Raw genomic sequence first — 21340 nt, 5'->3', positions numbered from 1 at the left:
TTCTATTAAAGGAAAGGCTTTACAATAATCCAATTGTCGAAGCTAATTCTATCCAAAAACATGTCTGATAGTGAATTTGATTCTATTATTATTGATCTTAAAATTTTAAATTTCAAGATTGAACATAAGCTACTTGTCTCCCTACGTCCCCCATACAAATACTTTGAGGAAATCATGCTATACGGTAATAATGATACTTTATCTTTTGCAGATCAGAAAAAATATATGTCTTATAGTGAATTTGATTCTATTACTATTGACCTTGAAATGCATTCTAATGATAATGCCGAAAGATTTAATATTGGAATAAGATCATATAAAGAAGTATAGAAAACCGGTCCACATCTAAAAAGAATAAATTTAAGAATTTTTACAGATATTGTAAAATGTATTGGCATGATGTTTTGGATTGCTTAATATTAAAGGAAAACTTGAAAGAGAAAACGACAAAAAAAGTTCAGGAAGCTGCTGAAGTCGATTTATTTAATTTGATGAAATAGAATATGATCATATATTTTTGACTACTTCTCCCGGAGGAAAGTGGGTGCTTGATTCGGGTTGCTCCTATCATGTTTGTTTTTACACGGATCACTTTATCGATTATAAATCCATGAAGAAGAAGATACCGTCTATATGATCAGTAACAATTTTTGTTGCAAAGTACATGGTATTAGCTCCATTCAGATCAAGACATATGATGATAAGATCAGGACTTTGTCTAATATTTAGTATGTTTTTTATTCATCGTTTCTTTATACACTCTTAATTCTAAAGGATGTAAGACTTCGAATCAAAGGTGGAGCAGTTAAAATCGTCATAGGTACACATCAACTTTTGAAGACCACCATACATAGAAATCTTTGTCTTACAAGTGTCTTCAATTATGACTTCTTTCTATACAACCTTGATTTGGATCAAAATGGATTCCATCATATTACATTTTTTAGGTCTATACGATTAAGCCAATAGTGACATATCTATGTAACACTCTTCATAGACGAGTACACAAAATTTATGTGATTGAAAATGGAGATCGTTGGATTATATGGCCCAAATTCATAGCCGTGCTATATCTATATATGTCGGTAGGACAAAAAAAAGGTATTCTATGATTTTTTTTTTTTTATATTAGGAAATTAAGTCAGCCCAAAACCGAACCCCCAACATAATGCTGGGGTAAGGATTGAACCCCTGACCTCAAAGATCAGAGGAGAGTGCTCTACCACATGAGCTAGCTCCTCATCCTTGTATTCTATGATCTATGATCTCATGATTATCTTTGTAGAATTTGCTCGAGGTGAGGTCGGCAAATCAAAGTTCTAATATTAAAATTTCTACAATTTGGTAAAAAATGTTTTGCCGACCATTTTTAGCCGACATGCTTTGCTATTATATCCATATGGTATTGGGCACAAATATGTTTCAGAAAAAACAAAACATGCAGATAAGAAAATCATACATCCCTACTAGCTAAGCCTCTCACAATAGCCTTAATTCCTTGTCTATAATCCATCAATTTACAATCTATTATCCCTCTTTATATTACTCCTTAGTAAATTTAGTTTTTGAAAGTTTTTTTTTTCTTTAAGAAATGATCCATACATTACAATAATAGGATTTAAATTTTTTATTTGAAATGAAGGATCAATTAAAATACTTTTGTTGACAACTTAACACCATATTATGATTTTCAAGCCAAATTATCAACTTTCCGACTGTTAACAATTTCTTTCCCTCCAAAACCAACATAATTGCGTCCATAATCCACACACATTATAATAGGTTTAACAACAACTTTAATAATTCTTGGGTTACATACTCGATCCACTTTATTACATAATTATAAATAATAGACTATATAGTTCACATGAATGGAGACTGGAGTGGAGTATATAGTACACACATTAGTTGGATGATAAGAAGTCGGTAAGCTAAGCTTAGCAATGGAAGTTACACTCGCAGACTCTGCGAGTAAAGCCAGCATCGTCAGTGCAACGACCAAATCTGCCTCTTGAATCGGCAACAGTTCGCGGTCGCCTGTTGTTGCAATTGTCATTGCACCTGTTGTCGCAGAGGAATCTAAACAAAGTACCAATACTAAGCCATCCGCACGTAGGCCGCCTCTGTGCTTCTGCAGTTTGGATTTCTAGCAAAAATAAAGCATGCACATTCGATCAGACTAGTTAATTAGCGGGACCGTTGTTACAAGTACTAGTTACTACGATCTTTCACCTTTTTCTTTTTACCTATGTAGCATGGGTACTTCTTCTATGTCAGATACTCATACTCGCACCCGTATTCGATACGTATCCTATATGGGTACGCGTACTAAAATTTCAAAATCTTATCATTTTTTGTCCCCATACCCAAATCAGTATCCATCTATGTGCAACCTAGCTTTTTACTACGATACAATATATTCCATTTTGACACAAGTTTTTAAGCAGATACATTATACATACAAGGATGTTAGGAGCCACAACTTTAATAGCTAGTATATGAAGAAAAGAAGGGGCAATTATAGATAGAAATAAATAGGTAAATGACAAAAAATAAAAATTAAGTATAAATAATATGGGAAGTACCTCAAAGAAAAAAAAGAATATAGCTATTAATTTCGGAAATGTAGCATGTAAAAACGAGAAAGGACTAAGTGTTACTAATCATATTCACATTTAGTCAAAACAAATATAGCGAATTTGTAAATGCTAATTTTTTTTTTTTTGAACTTTATATAGTATAGCTAGGATGAAGGTTGATGTATTTTAATGATGGAAAATTAAATGTTTGCATTTAACTTTTCCAAGGTGAAAATCGACTTAGCTTGCAACTATTTTAGGTCAAAAAAATATCTCGTGTTTATCGATGGATTTTGCAACTTAGTATATTCTATCGAAATACATGCTTTTCAATCACACGGGTCTTACTAATTCTACTATAAGGGTGCTTAATTGAGAGACGAGCGCGGATAAAAAGAGAGGTTTAAAATGAAAAAAGAGAAGTTTGACTAGTCCAATCCTCTTATAGAATTGTTTGGTTGAGAGGCGTTTGAGATAGAATGCTTATTTTGAAATGGCTACTAGCAAGTAGAATGAATGTGAGTGAGAGATGTATGACTTTAGCGATAATGATTAATATATCCCAAAATTAGTTTAATTTACCACCTTTTACTTAATGATATCCCGTTAATAAATTATTTCCATATCTTTATTGGTCGGTTTACCTAATAGGAGATGTTTGTTTGGATGGATAAGGGAAGAGAGAGGAGATAAGAAGGGAAGGGTAGAAGAAATATTGTGTTTGCTTAAGGGGGTGAGGATATAAAGGGAGATTAAGGACAAGGATAAAAGTTCCTCTTAATCCACCAAATAATACCTAACTAGAAGGGGTGGTATAGGAGGGGGATAAGAAAAATGAAGTAAACTCGATTTTACTCATACTAGGAAGCTAGAAGGGAGGAGAGAAGGTGGGAGTTTATAGAGTATCTTGGCTACTTTGATTTTGATCACACTTTTATATAAGTAGCTAAAACAAAAAAAATTTACGTTAAAAAAATAATATTAGGAGATTCTCTACTCGAGGAGAACATTCAGACTCATAATCATTTAATACGCAAATAAATATGAGTTACTACCATCGAGATGATCTTATATAAACTTTTTAAATATGTTATTGTATGTTAGTATGGTTAAAATGAAGTGTTAGCCCGTTGGCCGCAGCTTACACAAACAATATTTTCCCTTCCGCCATCAAAACTAATAAAAGGACTAATGAGAAAAAGAAACAGAAGCAAAATACTGCGAGATGCAAATATGAAGGGATGGATTAGTTCTTACTCACCAGTGTTTGCAATTAAAAGAACCATAAGGCATATGGCAATAAGGCCGAAACTAGTGGCTTTAGCCATTTTTCTCAACTTTGTTTTGCTTTTGTACTTGCGAGAACTTGTTTTTTTTTTATGGGAAGTATTTGTGAGTTGTGAGAATTGGGTTAAGGTTCCTAGTATTTATAATACGATTTATTCCACTATATTTATCACTTGGAAGATAAAAGTTAAGTAAGCAGTCAATTGTCAACCCCACCGTAGCCTGACTTTTTGAATAAATTTTGCATGGTCGAGCTGTTCCTGAAAACTTAATTGTTTAACAAATAACGAAGCACCAAAAAACAAAGAATTGAGCAATTTTCGAAGTGTTAATTTGTTATACTGGAGTTCATTATCCAGCTTATAAAATGAGAAAATGTAATACCAGTTCATCTTTTGTTCTGGTATAATCTTTTTCTAAAATTTGTAGTAGACGAATTCTAAATCAATAAAAAAAGGAAAAAAATATCTATAAAAGAACATGTCCAACAACCTTTTGTTTTGTTCTCTCCATTTGTGAGAGTTGTTCTCTACTTTTTAGTGGGTTGTTTCTCACCTTTGTATAAGTTTTCTTGTTTTCATATTATTAGTAAACTTATTTAGTTTTTTGCAATAATTCGTCACTAAAAACAATTATATCATAGAATTAGATTGTGAAAGTCTCTACTTGGAGAGAAGCAAAGACATTGAAATAAACAGCTCGCATCAAGCTTAAAGTGGAGTTGGAGTTTTGCTTGAGTATGCTTAAAAATAATTCATTGTGAAAATTATTGTGATTTGCCAAATCTCTATTTTTCAGTTCTTAATTATCATTATATGTATCGTATGGCTTATTATTAATGATATTTTTCTTTTCTTAAAAAAAATTTGTTAGGTAGAATAGCACAAAAAGAAATTCATCTTTCATACTCATTTTTATTGGGTATTTTTTTTGACTAGTTACGAAATCAAAAGAGATCCCAATTTACTAACAATAAGAATTGTTTTCAAGACCTCATGTACTGAAAGAGAAGCTTATACCACCTTAGCTATGAGTTAGTACTTAGTATAAGTGTGATGGACTGATAGTGAAGCCAGTTTATAATACTTCTTTTAGACATTTGTAAGTCCAAGAACTTGGCCTAATAGGAATGCACACTAAAGCTACAAAACAAGTTCTTGTGGTGACATTCAAAGCTATTTTAGGGTTGAACATGAAGTATACAAAATAAGTCGTAAAAGACATTTTAAAGAAGTATAAAAGGCGCTAAAAACCTAGAAGTCATTCCAAGGCTTCCAAGGCCACCATAAAGCTCCTAGATATATAATGTCGCAGGTCCAAAAAAGTTCATAAATGACCCAAAAATAGCTAAGTTTGACTGTTATAATACACGTCTACGGGCATTTCAAAGGCTCGGGAAATAACTTACCCTTTGAGAATCATTTAAGGTCCAGAAAAGACCATTAGAAAGTATATCCAATCCTAAGAACAACATGTGGCGCTTTTCAAAGCTATTTCAAGGTCGAATTGGAAAAATTGCAAGTTGATTTGTGAATGACATTTTAAGACAATGTAGAGAGTTTCAAGTCTCAACCACTTGTGAGTCACCCTAAGGCCACTACTCGAGACCCTCGAAATGGTCCTAGATAAAAAAACTGGGCTTGGAGGAGTCATATTTCGTCAACAAATTAAAGAGGGCTGATTTTTAATATAGTGGAATTCGGGTACTTGTTGTTTGTGGTGTTTTTTTTTCTTGATTTTTCCCCCGTAGAATATTGTGTGTTCACTTTTCTTGCCATATTTCAATTCTATTTATTCTGCTCAATTTCTACATATTAATTTGCTTTTTCTATACACTCACAACCCTAACAAGTGGTATCCGAGCTAAGGTTGGTTATAGTGTTTATTTCACACTAAAGATGTTTTCGGTTAAGAATTTCGAGATTGAAAAATTTGATGACAAGATTAGTTTCATAAACGAGAGAGTACAAATGAAGGTCGTCTCAACCAAAGGGAGTAGTAATGGGCACTTGATAGCAAGCTGAAAAAGCCATCTATTATGATTGACGAGCATTGACATGAGTTGGATGAGAAAGCACTATCAATGTTTTAACTATGTCTAGCCAAGGAGGTACTCTACGAGGTAATACACGAGGAGTCTGCTACTTCAGGGATATGGTTGAAGCTCGAGTCCCTCAACATGACCAAAATTCTATCTAGTTATCACCGATTAAAGTAAACGCTTTGTACAATAATTCGGATGGCCGAAGGTACTTTTATCCAAACTTGTCTCAATGAATTTGATCCAATTATTATTAATCTTAAAAAACAAATCAAATTTCAGGATTGAGATGAGGATAAATCTATGTTATTACTTGTCTCACTACCTTCTTCGTACAAATACATTAAGGAAATCATGTTATAGGGTAGCAACGATACTTTATCTTTTGTAGATGTTAAATCTCTTTAACTCTCAAAAATAATTTGACCCTGAAGTGCATTATAATGATAATGCCGAAAGATTTAATATAGGAAGGAGATCACATAAATAGGTATCGAAAACCAGTCCATATCTAAAGGGCATAAATTTAAGAATTTATATTGATATTGTAAAATGCATGGACATTATGTTTCAGATTGCTTAATATTAAAGGAAAACTTGAAAGTGTAGATAATTGAAGAGAAAAAAAGTTGAGGAAATTGCTGAAGCCGATTTTAATATGGTGACTGGAATCTGATTATATAATTTTTTGTCTACTTCTCCTGGAAGAAAGTGGGTGCTTGATTCGGTTTGTCCCTACTACCATGTTTGTTCTGATAAAAAAGATCACTTTATAGATTATAAATCCGTGAAGAATATATCCATCTATCTGGGTAATGGTTTTAATTTGTTGCAAAGTTCATGTGTTGACTTCATTCAGAAGACATATGATGATAAGATCACGACTTTGTCCAATGTTTAATATGTTCCTGAATTAAAGCAAATTATTATCTCTTTGAACACTCTTAATTCTAAAGGATACAAGATTTCGACTCAAAGGTGGAGTAGCTAAAGTCTCCACATTTGAAGGCCATCAGACATAAATATCTTTGTTTTTGTTTTACAAGTGATTTCAATTATGACTTCTTCCTATATACAACCCTGTTTTAATTGGTATCAAGCTGATAAAACGGGTTCCATCATGTAGTATTTTTCTAAGCCTAATTTACAATTGGATCATAGTGACATAGTGACCTAATGACATATCTACAGAATACCCTTAGTAGTTCACAAGACGACGAATACACAAAATTTGGGTTCAAGATGGAAAGATTATATGGCCCAAATTCATAGCCGAAATTTCACTACTATCTATATGTCAATAAGACGAAGAAAAGTATTCCATGATCTGACTATGATCTCAATTCTCATGATTACTCTTTTATCTTACTAGAATTTACCCGAGAAGAGGTCGGCAAATTAAAGTTCCAAATAATATTAAAATTTTCTACAATTTGGTAGAAAAATGTTTTGCCGATTTTTTTAGCCGACATGCACTCACATGCTGGATGCTTTGCTATAAATATGGTATTTGGCACAAATTTGTTTCATTAAAAACAAAACATGCAGAGAAGGGAATCATACATTCCTACAAGCCTTTCACAGTAGCCTTATATTTAGGTTTCTGTTGATGCAAAATCAGTTGGTTGACATTACAAACAAGTCAATGTGTATCCAATAGTTAGATAATAAACGTCATAGGAATCTTAGTCTTTGAAAGTTACCGATTTTTATTGGCTAAAACTTTGTTAATGTACTTTGTTGCAATCTAATTGATTAAACTACAGCTCCTAATTAATTCAGGCAAAAAACATTAAATAGAACAAGATGCGCAATAATTAATCTATTAATTAGAGCTGAGTATTCCCATTCAAATCACAAACTTCTAGAAAAGCTTTTTATACTCCCTCCGTCCCATAATATAAGTCCCCTTTCCTTTTAAAGTGTCCCAAAATATAAGTCTTGTTTCTATTTTTAATCAATAATTATACCCAAAGTACTCTCATGAAAATAATGTAACTCCCAAAAAGTCCTCATAATTTCAGCTTCCAATGCACCATTATTAATGATAAAATAGAATCTCATAACCCATTGAACTCCTCTACACATTAAACTGTGCAACATCAATACTAAGTTTTTATTTTTTGTTAAAAAGAAAAAAACAATGTAAGTGTTTCCCAATAAAAATGAATCTTTTTATTTAAATAAAAAAAATTCTAGTTTATCTTAATTCCCATGTAAAAACAGAATCAGGACTTATATTATGAGACGGAGGGAGTAACACACATGAGGATAAAGACCACAACAAAGATCTTTACCTTTTAAAAAAATAACAAAGATCATTAAAAAGTGTGGTCTGTTAGTAAAATGGGAACATACATAAACTGCACAGTAAGTCATTAATTCAATTCTCTTAAATTTACTTGCAAAAACAAATTTGCAAACTCTCAATATGATCACAAAGTTTTAATAATGTTACCATATGGATGGTAGTCAATATTACAAAATTACATTCGCATTGCCATCAAAAAAAAAAAAATTTCTTTCACATTCTTCACTTCATATACTGCACCTTAATTGCCTTAATTTGATATTTAACATGACCTCTTATTTTTAAGCGGACATAGTAAGCTCATAGAGATCAGTACGAGGGTGTGTTCAAGAAATGAGCTTGTAATTTGTATGCTTCGAGTTGGTTTTGAGTTTTGATGTATGTGGTTCATGATTGATTTGCGGTCGAACTCAAAGCTTATTAACTTCCTTGATATGCAACACAAAGATGCAGCAAACACGAATATGTAAACTTGTCTACCAACACGAAATTCACATCTTGTAAGGTCTGAATATCTATAATATAATGACAAGTCGGGGAGAGTAAATCACACTGCAGTAAATATTAAGATGTGCTGCTACCAAGTGGTTCACTTATTTCAAGTAGTTCATTCGTAAGGCCAGTAAATACCATAGAATCAGTCTCAATTGGCTTGAATTTAACCAGGGCAGAAGGGACCAAATCTTCTTCCTCAAGTGTTGATGCTCTCTTCCCCAGTGCAGGAAAACATGGGATCACTCGCCGTTTGACTGGCACTGGATGAATCAACTCAAATTCCAATCCCTGTTGCTTCAGTGCCGAGCTCACAAACTCGTAGAGAGCACTAGTTGGCTCCTTGGGAAAGAAGACACCTTGAAGAACGACACCATCAGGAAACTGGACCCTGATTATAGTTTTGGTGTATCTCTTCCGAGCTGCTTGAGCCTGCTTTTCCTTGAAGGACTTGGGGATCAGAAGCTGAGATTCAGCTAATTTTTTCTTCCTCATCTCGGCTTCTCTTCTTACCTCTTCAGCAGACCGCTTATAGAAAGAGTCTGGTAACTCAATCCTTGCTGCAAGACTTTCAGAAACTGAAAAGAAGACCTTGATTTGTCGGTCAATCATCTTAGGCTCACTCTCTTTATCCTTCTTCTCCAGTTCAGACTTCTCATCTACCTTTACTACAGATGCAGATGACAAACTTCCGGCATCTTTTGCTTGTTCCAACAACTTTACTGAGTCTTTGAGCATCAGAATGCGCTCTTCTGAAGGCGTCTCCATCACAGCCCACATCTCTTCACTCTCTTCTTTCAGTTGAAATCCAACAACTTCCAGCAACTCGATACCTCCTGTTACCTCACCAATGGCCTCCCTTATCTTGGGATTCCCCATCCTTATCCTATGGAACTTAGGATTCTCTGGTTCCTTAACTATGTTTCTTAACAACCTCAATATAACATCAATTGAGCTTTCTGATGGGTTTCCTGAATAATACATACCAACACAAGCTTCCAATTTGTTCGTTGTCTCGGCCTTATTTTGAGCATCACCCACTCCCAGTGAACCCAAATCCAAATCAACCCCATCAACATCACCACTAGCACCACCACCACTACCATCACCGCCGTTCTTGTTTGTCTTATCAATACAAGATTCAATGTGCAATGACACATCCTCTTCAGAAGTGAAACCGGAACCACAAACCGGGCATTCAAACACATTAAGTGAGTATCCATTCTTATTCCGATTCCCTGATGTCATCAATGATTCAAATGGATCAAACCCATCTTTAGAAGGCTTATTTTGATTAGAATTTGGAATTGCATTTGAGATTGGAATTGAAGCCTTTGAATCTTCAAATGAGGTGGGTTTACTCACAGAAAGATCAGAACTTGGTAGTTTCTGAGATAAGGGCTTTGATTGAGCAGAAGAAGGTGGGTTATAGTTCTTATTTGTATTAACAAATTGTGAACCTGAAGAAGCCCGATTAAGATTTAGATTTGGATTTGGATTAGTGGGTCCTGAAGATGAAGAACCCAAAACCCTGCCTTGCCCCTTAAATTTACCAGAAGAAGAAGATGTCATTTGAGTATTCACCTTTTTCATGAAACCTTTAAACTTGTCTTTCATGTCATCCATCTTTATATTATATGGTATAGATATCTAAACAACCAGATGAAAATAGAACCAACAACAGCTTTCGAGTATGTAAAAATGGTAGTCAAAGAATCAAAATACGATAAATCAGATGCTTATTTGCACAAATGAAATAGTTCTGCAGATCTAATTTGTTTTTAGGGTAAGAATTGAGATGTACATGTATAAAAAGAGAGAGTTATAGAGGAGAGAGACGAACCAGGTGATGTGATGTTAGATGAGATGATAAACAATAAAAAAGGTCCGCGTAAACAAAACAACAATTTACGCTGATTTGTGATTTCTTTCTTCTCTTTCCTACGGAAAAAATTCAGATTTCAGACAAAGCATGATTCAAGGTTCCTCGCTAAGTTATTGGAACTCTGCGTACCCTGAAATTTCAATGCCGTGGAATTTGGATTGATTTAATAATTGAAAAAGGAATCCGTTGACTTAATCTTAATTATTTCTAAAGGGAAATCCTTTAAATATTTTTCCAACATTATTTGATTAAAGTTAATATAATGTATAATTAATTTAATATTTTGATTATTTATTATTTATATTTTGATTATTTATTATTTATATGTTGATTATTATTATTTATAATTTATTATTTATCATTTATTGTGCCGAACTTAACTTATTTTGGCTGAAATGAACTGCGTTGAATTGAACTTAACTGAAATAAAGTCCAAAAAAATAGGGCCTAAGTGGTATGTATAAGCAAGTAGGTCTTAGGATGATTTTGGATATCTTTCCCTTTATATATTATTAATTTGTTGTTTATATTTTTATTATATAAAAGCTTAAATTGCCAACTTAACATATCTTCTAATTTTTTTAAGGTACTGTGTCCAAACTATCGTTCAAGTGCCTCGAAGTTTCAAAGTCCGGTGTCCCCAACTTGTTATGAGAGATCAAGATGGGATAAATGATCTAATTTATTTTTGATATAGTATATAACATTCCTTTTTACGAATATTGTTGAAGCGGACAACACCAATGAATACAATAAACTAAACACAAATCTGAGCATATATGTTCTCCTCAAATGCCTATTCCATCTCATTCTAAATGTTATCCCTAGATATATCACACCAATATAGTCGTCCCTTCTCTTTTCCTACCCTTGTTTCCTAATATGTGGATTGTGCTCCCAGGAGCACAATGCAAAATAGAATATTTAAGAAAACGAAAACGGACATTTTATGTTGAAGGGGAATATTACAATAATTCACTTACGAAAACGAACATTTTCTTGTTGAAGTGGAACATCATAAGACTTCACTTACGAAGACGAAAATTTAACTATTGAAGTGGACTATTAGCAGAATTCAATTACAAAAATGAACATTTTATTGTTGAAGTGAAACATTATCAAAATTCAATTACTTCCTCCGGTCTTTATTAGTTTACTCATATTCTTTTTTGCGATGTTCCTTATTTAATTTACCCATTTCTTTTGTTTTTATTTTTGAAATGAGACCACTAACTTTACATCACACATATATTCAACTTTAACATAAATTAATAGTTTTTCTTTCTATGTCCCACAATATTGTTTCTCCTAAAACTTTGTGCAAAAGAAACGGGTGAACTAACAAAGACCGGAGGGAGTACTTAAATAGAACATTTGCTCATCAAACATAGACCATATTTTCATGAAAAATAGAACATATTTGTTTGCTGAAAAATAAGTTGTAAACGAACATTTTTTTTTAAAAAAAACATTTGCTTATCGAAAATAGAATATTTTTTGTGAAAAATGGTATAATTTTCTACTGAAAAACAAGCTTAAAACGAACATTTATTGAAATAAACATTTGCTTATTGAAAATATAACAATTTTCACGAAAAATAAAACATATATTTTGGCATAATCTTTAAATGAACATTCGTTGAAATAGAACATTTGCTTACTGAAAATAGAAAAAAATTCACGAAAAACAGAACATATTTTTCGTTAATATGCTTAAAACGAATATTTGTTGAAAGAAAACATTTACTCATCCAAAATGGAACAATTTTTTACCGAGTGCACCATGCTCCTCAGAACACATTAGAATTCTAACTTGTTTCCCTTTGAATCTCGAATTAAAGCAGATAATTTTTAAAATAACATGACTTACTTTTATCGAATGGATTAAACTAGTCACTAAATGAATTAACCTAGTCACTAAATTGATGAAAGAATGTGATTATTGAATGAATTAAATTGGTCAATATATAGATTAAATTAATCAATATATTTAAAAAACTAGTCCGCTCTCTTCTTACTATAAGGCTATAACAATCGCCTACATTTAAATTAAAAGTAAGTAATCTCTTGCAAAACCAATAATAAACTGAATTATCAAAATATAAATCAACCATGTAAATGAACAACTAAGAACAGTGATGTAGACATGACTTGATCTTAGACTTTGGTCGTCATGTCCACTCCTATAAAACTTTACCAAATAAACTATATGATATAAAAAAAAGATAGTAATGTCATGTAAAATTGCTATCACCATCACACAAACTAACAACGAAAGATTACTTGATGACAATAACAGATCTAAACTTAGTTGGCTTTCATATTTCAAAATCAAAATTAAATAATTTATCTGTTATCTTTTGATAGAGAGAGATAAACAGAAATTTTATACTTAGTATACTTCTGTGATAAGTATAAGAAAGCAACATCGCTGGTTGGCTGTTTATGCTTGTAAGTCACAAGGTAGACAGCTTCTGTACTTCCACAATCATAGGTATAAACATCGTTAACCCACGCTCTAGCGGTTCCTATTGGCTATTGATACTGAAAATGAGGATTATCCCCTTCCAGTTATTATACAAATTGAAACATGACGACCAACAATAAATGGATTTTTCATTGTACTTTCAAGTGAATATGTAACTGGAGATCCAGAAATAAAAAGACAAGCAGTTAGAGACTTGGAGTTTTATGGTTGAATTTTACAGATTCAGATATCCTATAATCCATAAATTGTCATCGGAGTATGCTGTGTATCAAACTATTACTGTACCAAATCGCGGCTAGTTGATACGAAATATAGAGGATTGAAAAGACTGCTTCCACAACTATCTCAGCAACTTGCTAAAATGAAGAATGTAACTTACTTAAAATGTCCGATCTCTTCCTTCTCCATTTATGTGGGCAAAAAGGTATTCACTTCAAAAGTCATCGACGAAGCAAGGAAAGAAACAAAATTAATTTCTTTCCGTAACTCCAGTCATGCAAAAGAATGGCAGGTCATCTCCTAGAGAAGCAAACAAGCCAGTATGAAGAATAGCATTGCTTCTACACGTAAATTTACAAATATGGATTTACTATGGATGTAAAAGAGCTGTGGAACTCTAACTAATTTTTAGCAGAATGATCCACATTGTTCATGTACACTTACTGAACTAATAATATGTACATATATGCCTCTTTTTGTTTCAGGAAGGGGTCAATAGTCCACCTCATCCAGGGCATCAGGCAAAACCCTTACATGACTACTCTGTAGTATCGCCTCCATGCCTGCAGAGAGGCAAAATGAAAATCTTAAATCAACCCGAAAATTTCAGGATAAGAAAGAAATAATGAGAGTTCCACTGTAAACATTTGCATGTTCTTGCTTTAGGAGAAGTGCAGTAATGTGAATATTGAAGGCCGACATTAGCAAGCAACCATTTATCCAGTGGGACATGAGCGACCTTAATGGTTAGAATGCGTTTAGGGGTAAAAATTTTGTTTTAAGGGGTGGAGGTAGTTGAGATTTTTTTTGTTGGCGCAAGTGTCATAATTTAAGGATAGAAAATGGAGAAAAATAACAGAGAGGACCCTAATACCGATTTCATGTCACTATATTGCCATGGTGAGTGACAGTGTACATGAGCTGAATAGGGAAATCTTGCAAACAGATAAAAAAAAGAACAAAAGCATCAAGAAAGATAAAGCTGTCTATTATTACCTTTCTGGATAGAAAGTGCATGTACAGGAGTGTCAGAGAATTCGAGAGCTCCAACGTAATAAAACATATTGATGGTGTACGTTTTGCACGTAAGCTAGAATAAATTCCACTTTTTATTCTTAGATCGGGCTACTGCCAAATAGTGACCTTGTTGTAGGAACTGATGCTGGAAATTGTCCCGGAGACCACACACCAAGTCCTTCCTTGGGGTCAGCCGTTGGGGAATAAGGTCTTGTAATCTTTTTCAGGAGTGCCTGATAACAAAAAATATAAATGAACATTATTCATTATATGATAGCCACTTGAACATTCTACAGCTACTTTGTGAGAAAAATAAGCTTAGTTGCTAAATGAAGCAGATGAACTTTTCTTTTAGGGATAGAGCAATTGCTTAATCCCCCCAGAAAGTTGATAATTTGCTCCGATATGCTGGTCATTTATTACACAATCCTTTCCTTTTGTTGTGGCAAAAGAAAAAAAATTTGACCACAAGAAGAGACAGCGAGAAGTACAGAAGGGAGTTTGTGTCCACTATGAGTGGGGTCCTGGAGCAACTCAAGCCTTTTGACACTCTCAAGCAGGCCATGACTAAGGCCTCAACTGTTTTTTTAGTATGTCAAAAGACCATTGTTACTGTTAGAAATGATGTGAATTTTAAGAATAAAAATGTTGACACCACTCCTAAAACCCTCCTCTTTCTTCCCGTCTACACCTCACATGCTTCTGCATCTCCGTCTGCTAGGTAATAGAAAATGCAGCTATAAGCAAATTTGGGCCCCACATTACTTTTCTGACGTAAATTACCCTGAATGTGCCAAGCCAATGGCTTCTAGTTGAGCGAAAATTGTGCAAGTTCATATTTATTCTTTTGCTGGGTGCACGTATTATATATTAAGGTAAGCAAAGATTGACCCATGACTTGGATAAAAAGACACAAAACAAAAAGTAAATGGTGAAAATTATGCTGCTAGAAAGGCATTACTCATCCTCACCTTTGACTGGTTCGGTCCATAGGTGCTCATTGCTTGCTCAATTGCAGCATAAACCTTAAAAGCCTGATTAGAATCACCGTTGCATTTGACAGTACGAACTTGATCCTTGCTTTCTGTTGACTTCGTTTGGAGATATAGGAGGACACGTGAAGGCGGTGCATTGGGTTGGTCTTTCTTTCCATGAGTCACCTCCATAGTTATCAGGTCATCCCACAACACATCCCACAAAACTGAACATGGATCTTTGGCTGCACTGAATTTTCTTTGATGTGAAATAATGTTCAAGGGTTGCTGAAATTTAAGAAATATCCAGTGTCAAATGGGAACTAACAGTCAATTGCGCACTAGCAAGATGTACCTAAAAGTAAACCTTCTGCAAAAAATTACAAATAGAATAACCGAGCATTGTGCTTTATTGTCCATTGTCCACTTACTTGCAGAAGTACAACTCTACGGTGGGTGACTACAAAGACTCTTCCTTTGGGAAGCATAAAATGATCTTCATAGGCATCTGATAAAGCGAATTTTCCACGCACTTTAAACAAATCAACTTGGCCAAGAAAAGATCCCGATTCCGCTAGCTGTAGTATAACCTTTATGATGAAAAAAAGATTACAGGTCATGCACTTGTACTTTACATGGTTGTTAAAAATATAAGGTAAGAAATTACAGTTGTCATAGGAAATCAAGCAACTCTTGGTATCTATATATCTATGGTTATATACAAAGTTGATAGTCAATATTTAAAATGCACATCTTGAGTTAGTAAAATTAGGGATAACAAGAAAGTATCTCCATTAGGAACCTCTTCTAATTCAAAATAATTAGGGTTAATAAATACCTGTCCTTGTGCTTTATATTCATCATAAGGTTTAAGCAGATTATCACCACTAATTACTCGTGGTAATCTTCTTCGTAGAAGTTGTTCTTCAGAAGTTAGAGCAGCTTGTATCTTCATTCTCATGGCATTGGCACCCTCAGTAGTTTTTGACAAAAGATCCAGCACACCACTCACTGGTTGTGCAGCTGCACCTATTATTCCTTTCCCTACACCTTGGACAAAACCCTCAACACCAGATGATTTTGCCCCCTCAAAAGGCTTTGTTACAATTCCCGTGACACCTCTGAAAAAACCTTTAGCTAATGCTCCACCTCCGTCTCTGATGACATCACCGAAGGCTCCTACTTTTTCCTGCAATAAAGATAAATTAAGATGAGGCTATTGCTTCTGGACATGTACAATGGCAATCAATTTCATGATCAGAATTTGTCTCATATGAATGCTGAAGCCTTAAAGCAGAACAGTCTCTTTTCTTTAGGGACTAGAATAGAAGCTAGAAAATGATACGCCTGTAAAAGCAAATATAAATAGAGAATAAACAGTGATTTCATTACTACAAATCAGTCGTAAGCCCTAACTCCTATGTCCTAACTCCTAACTCTGATTAATCATGAACTCTCTGTGTCAGTTCCATAAAGCTTGTCTTTGTCAGAGTTGAAAGCAGGACATGTTTATAGCTTAACTGGTTGATTAAACCTTCAATGTTCCAACAGCTGCAGTCAGACTCATACTGAGTATGTTGATTTCTTGACGATTACTTTGTATGATTCTAAACTAACAAGGATTAAGGAATTCAAGACTTCTGCAGAAATCTAGGTTTATCAGTTTATTTTGCATCAACAATTGGATCATCATGTTTGGAATATCTAATCCTCGGCTGCCCTCTCTTAAGGTCACCTTGAGGTCCAACTTCATCTAGCATACTCCTTTCCTTCCTCCCCCCTACTTCTGGTGAGATTCAAACCCGGTGCTTGCCCTGGGAGATGGCCGTAGCTACCGTCAGGCTACGCCCTCGATCCTATTATATTATAGCACTGGGTCCATGATCTATATTGTGTAACCAGAGAATTAGACAGTAGGGGTGCATTCTCTTCACTTGAACTAATCATCTTACTCGAGCACCCCTAATTTTACCTTTATATTTAAACATGATCAAACCTAATAAGAGCTAGAACGTATTTCTTTTAAGGTGAAGATAATGCACCCTAAGTCAACTATACTCATGATTTTACAGAAAAAATTACAAGCACGGAAACAGATCTCTTGAATTTCTGCAGTAGACCACGTTAATGACGTTAAAAAGAAAAGGCCAGTGAAAAAAAAATCTGAAATATGACTAAGAAACCTGTCTTTGTCGGCTTTGGATAAATTTCTTATCCATTGATAATGCTGCAACACCTTTGCTCATGTGTTCGAGAGCACTGCTTGCATTCCCAAGTATATCAACGCCAGAAAGCAGCTGAAGAGGTTGGCTTAGCAGATCCTTCTGTACATTTGAGGTAGCATTGCTGATAATAGCACTCTGTCGCATAGACACATTTTCCACAAACCGCTGCTGTATCCTCACCTAATTATTACAAGAAAAAGTAACGATTAAAGTTGCATTCTTATTTTCAAAAATCTTAAAAGTGGTATAAACGACATCTAAAATAGAAGAGTAGAGACTCCATATAAAGTTTCCAGAAAAGGCATGCATAATACGTGGAATGAAGGCATCGTTCATGGATGTAATATCAAACCAAAAACAAATTGAAGAGAGCACATAAATCAGATAAAGACAATCTTCAAAAGAAAATGTCATGCATCAAAAGACATGCAGCGCATTGTCTCTACACCTCAAAAAGTAAAAATTAATTAGGATATAAGGAGTTTCTGAGAGAAAAAATATCTTAAGTTGAAATGACGCGAAACCACTTAGACTATACTGGAAGGAAAACAAGGCTTTATATCTCGGTTGCGGTCACAGTAGCATATTGCAGAAGCGTAATTTATCATGATGTCGCGATAGAGTCATTGCTGACGTGGAGTAAATTTTTTATTAGCTGTAATGACCTATATCACCCATAATGGCCTTGTAACGGTCATATTTACAGACAAGTAAAGACCCTTGAGGATGCAGGCAATATCGGTTCCGCAAGTCCAAGACCATTATGGCATTACATATTTAAAACCATGAGATAAACTCAAATAAAGCCAACAATAACAAAGGAGACATATCTTACTGGCATATTTTCCATATTCCCCAGTGCTGTCATCAAGGATGCCCAGAAACCAAGCACACCCTTAGGTCGCTGAGTTGGTGACATGACCATTGATACCTTCAGCCGTACTTCTGAGATGTCAAGAACTCTACAATTTCAAAAAGATTCTCTGAGTAAGTAGCCATACAATCATAAGTAGAGGAAGCATGATCCAATATTCAGTTCAAATCAGACAACCCATACCCAATTTGGATAATCGGATCTATAGAAACAGCATTTGTTTCTGTAGCATTGAACCTATTAAGGTTAATCTGTTGGATCATCTCATGAAGGCGCCATATGATTGGCTCGTGAACATTTACCAAAAAGGTTGAGTTGTCAGGCCCCTATTGAAGCAGAAAATGGCTTTAAGAATCAGAAAAATTGGTCACGAGGAAGAAAAAACACGCCCCCTTTTATCCCACAAGCAACAAAAAGGGAAAATAAATCTAAGTACGCTAATCAAAATTTGAAAGAGGTTGAATAAAAAAATTACATGGAATCCTATATAAGGATAGACACACAAATCTAGCGACCCATTTGATTGCGATGTCACAGAGAATTTTAAGATGTAGTCTATCTCCTCATTGACTCTGTGCGGTCTGAAAAGAACTGGCATGGGAGACAATGGAAGCTGGTTGTCCACTTGGAGTCCACGCATTTTCAATTTTAGTCTGCAGAGAAAAAAAAACCAATCGTCGCTAATAAATTATTGTGCAACCCAGCTGTTTAGTTCACAAAAGATAAAACATAAAACACATACGTTGAGATTAAAAAAGATTAGAGAACATAGTTCACAGTAAACCTCTATGAACAGTTAAGTAATAGATATTTTGATGTCCTCAAGTTGATAGGCGTGGCTGGAGAAAGTCGAAAATTAAATTGTGGTTGACAAGTAACAATACAATAAATTGAAGCGACACCATGGGGCTAACCCATGTACAGAAGGGAGTGTTACAGCAATTATGTCAAGACCCCAAGCAATCATGTACCCATACATATCCCTCAATGACCAATCACACAGATCAAGAAAGGCAATTAATAATGTGCAGTCTAACTTGACAAAATTAGCATTGTGTAGTTAATTAACGTTGCTCCCTACATTTCATAGGGTTTTTCCTACTTCACTCTCCACAAAGATCTAAGGATAGTAGAAAAGAACTACTTCCTCCGGTTTTTTTTACTTGCAACATTTGGGTAGGAGAGAGGTAGAGAGGTAGAGAGGAAAAAAAGAAAGGGCCCCATGTGATTGGAGAGAGATAGAGAAAAAGGAAAAAGCAAAAGTAGAAAGTGTTGCAAGTCAAAAAAAAAAAAAAAAGTAATAAGAATAGGTACAGTGGCATCAATTATATGGAGATAGAGAATAACTAGGAAAATCACATTGAATGGTACCAAAGTGAAAAAGGAGAACACTGTGTTACAAAGAGAGCTTATGGATATTTAATGCTATGATACAAGTAAATGAAGGGCATGCTCATAAAATGATAGAAGTAGATCGATTATAACCTAACTAATGTTTAGAAACATCACCAGGAAAATTCAAAATCAGAAGTTGGAATATTTACATGGGACAAGGGAGTTGCTTTAATCTCAAAATTCAAGAAAGGTCTAAATTCATGTTACTCGTGTTCGACACAGGCTCAACTGCAATGTAAGACTTAGCCAGGATTGAAAACTAACCATGATTTTGGTCCACAAGAAAACTATAGTGTTCATACCCATACCAAAGTGTCGAGGGCCTGAAATGGGTACTAGAGGTGAGATGAGGAGTCCAAGAAACATAGTCTAGCATCGTTCATAAACTAAAATTTCACTCCGAAATACAAATCTCAAGACTTGAATCCCCCATGCAAGTAAGCAATACCCTTAAGATCTATATTTCTTTGGGCTCAAAAATGAAAAAAAAAGTAGACCTTTTAAACAGAATCCTAGAAGAAAGATAGAGAGGACTTCTAAGTTGGAATTATGCTTGTACATGGATGAAAATTGTAATAGTTCTGAGCCATTGGTAGTAAGCAAGTCAGTAGAGTATGACCTACCTACTAGTCCCAGAGCCCAAGCCTGTAGAATGTGATAAAAGAAAATTCTGCACAGACATATAGAGCATCTCTTCTGGTGTATGGTCAATAATGGACAAACCAAGCTCCGAAAGCTCAATAATAACATGAAATTCGGCACTTGACGTAGATGGAGGACTTTCATACTCAGGCTCAGCTATAGGAAGAGGCGACACAGATGGCGAAGTTCTTTTCCGTGCACCTGGTACAAGGTCATCTTGAGGCATCCAATCACTAATTTTAACTACACTCATCTTCTCTTCTTTAACTATGGCCACACGTATAGCTCTAGCTGGTCCACTGCCAACATTCATAGGCTGATGATCATATACCTCATCAATGTTGTATTTCACTGCTCTCTGTGGATCAGATCCATCTACAAATAGCTCCAACAAACGCCGCCTTCCAACGTCTTCCCATGAATATGAAGTGGCTGCATTTGGAGGAAGATACCTCCACGAATCACTCGTTCCATCGACTTGGCGGAAGTGAATGGGAAGAAACATAGAACGATTCTCAATCCTGACAAGAGATAGCTATTAGTAATTTGAGCCCATAAACACCAGGAACAAATATGAAAATTAAGCACAGGCCAGGGATGTGACAATTTCCAAAAGATCAATTTGACATATTGATTGCATCTGCCTTTCCCATATTCTGTTCAAAGTTAAAAGTCTCAAAAATTTAGATTTTTAAGTACTGATCCAAAGTGAAAAAGGAAGGATCAAATTGGACATATCCCAAAGCTTTATATCCAGCTTTCCATAAAGAATTTTGCATTTGCATACTACAGGAGTACAGGGGAAGATCTAGAAACAAAAAAGGACTATCAAGAGCCGCTTTGAAATTCATTGCACCACCCCAAAATAGTACTTGACTTGATCAGTAACATTGGCTGCAGCTAATGTGCAA

At 34.6% G+C, this 21340-nt stretch overlaps 2 protein-coding genes across 4 annotated transcripts in view; both read right to left on the bottom strand.

Annotated features, from left to right (window-relative positions):
• Positions 1–8666: 8666 nt before the first annotated feature.
• Positions 8667–10765, bottom strand: LOC104894867 (plant UBX domain-containing protein 2). Its single transcript, XM_010681215.4, has one exon. The coding sequence runs from the start codon at positions 10334–10336 to the stop codon at positions 8783–8785; it is 1554 nt and encodes a 517-aa protein (XP_010679517.1). The 5' UTR covers positions 10337–10765; the 3' UTR covers positions 8667–8782.
• A 2421-nt stretch (positions 10766–13186) lies between these two features.
• Positions 13187–21340, bottom strand: part of LOC104894866 (hypothetical protein) — a 60330-nt gene continuing 52176 nt past the window's right edge. For 2 of the 3 annotated variants that reach the window (XM_010681212.3, XM_010681214.4), the window contains 10 exons: positions 20411–20950; positions 18868–19045; positions 18576–18718; positions 18354–18480; positions 17477–17698; positions 16132–16482; positions 15725–15883; positions 15291–15581; positions 14299–14552; positions 13187–13865 (listed from right to left, as the gene is read on the bottom strand). In XM_010681212.3, the coding sequence (XP_010679514.1) occupies positions 14418–14552; positions 15291–15581; positions 15725–15883; positions 16132–16482; positions 17477–17698; positions 18354–18480; positions 18576–18718; positions 18868–19045; positions 20411–20950 (2146 nt within the window). In that variant the 3' untranslated portion in view covers positions 13187–13865; positions 14299–14417. The remainder of the gene's footprint in view (positions 13866–14298; positions 14553–15290; positions 15582–15724; positions 15884–16131; positions 16483–17476; positions 17699–18353; positions 18481–18575; positions 18719–18867; positions 19046–20410; positions 20951–21340) is intronic. The other variant, XM_048646283.1, reaches the window with a different exon arrangement.

The sequence above is a fragment of the Beta vulgaris genome, chromosome 6 (assembly GCF_026745355.1).
Source record: "Beta vulgaris subsp. vulgaris cultivar EL10 chromosome 6, EL10.2, whole genome shotgun sequence".
NCBI classification, from domain to species: domain Eukaryota; kingdom Viridiplantae; phylum Streptophyta; class Magnoliopsida; order Caryophyllales; family Amaranthaceae; genus Beta; species Beta vulgaris.
The sequence above is the reverse complement of the archived record's forward strand: the minus strand, read 5'-3'. Positions and strand labels throughout refer to the sequence as shown.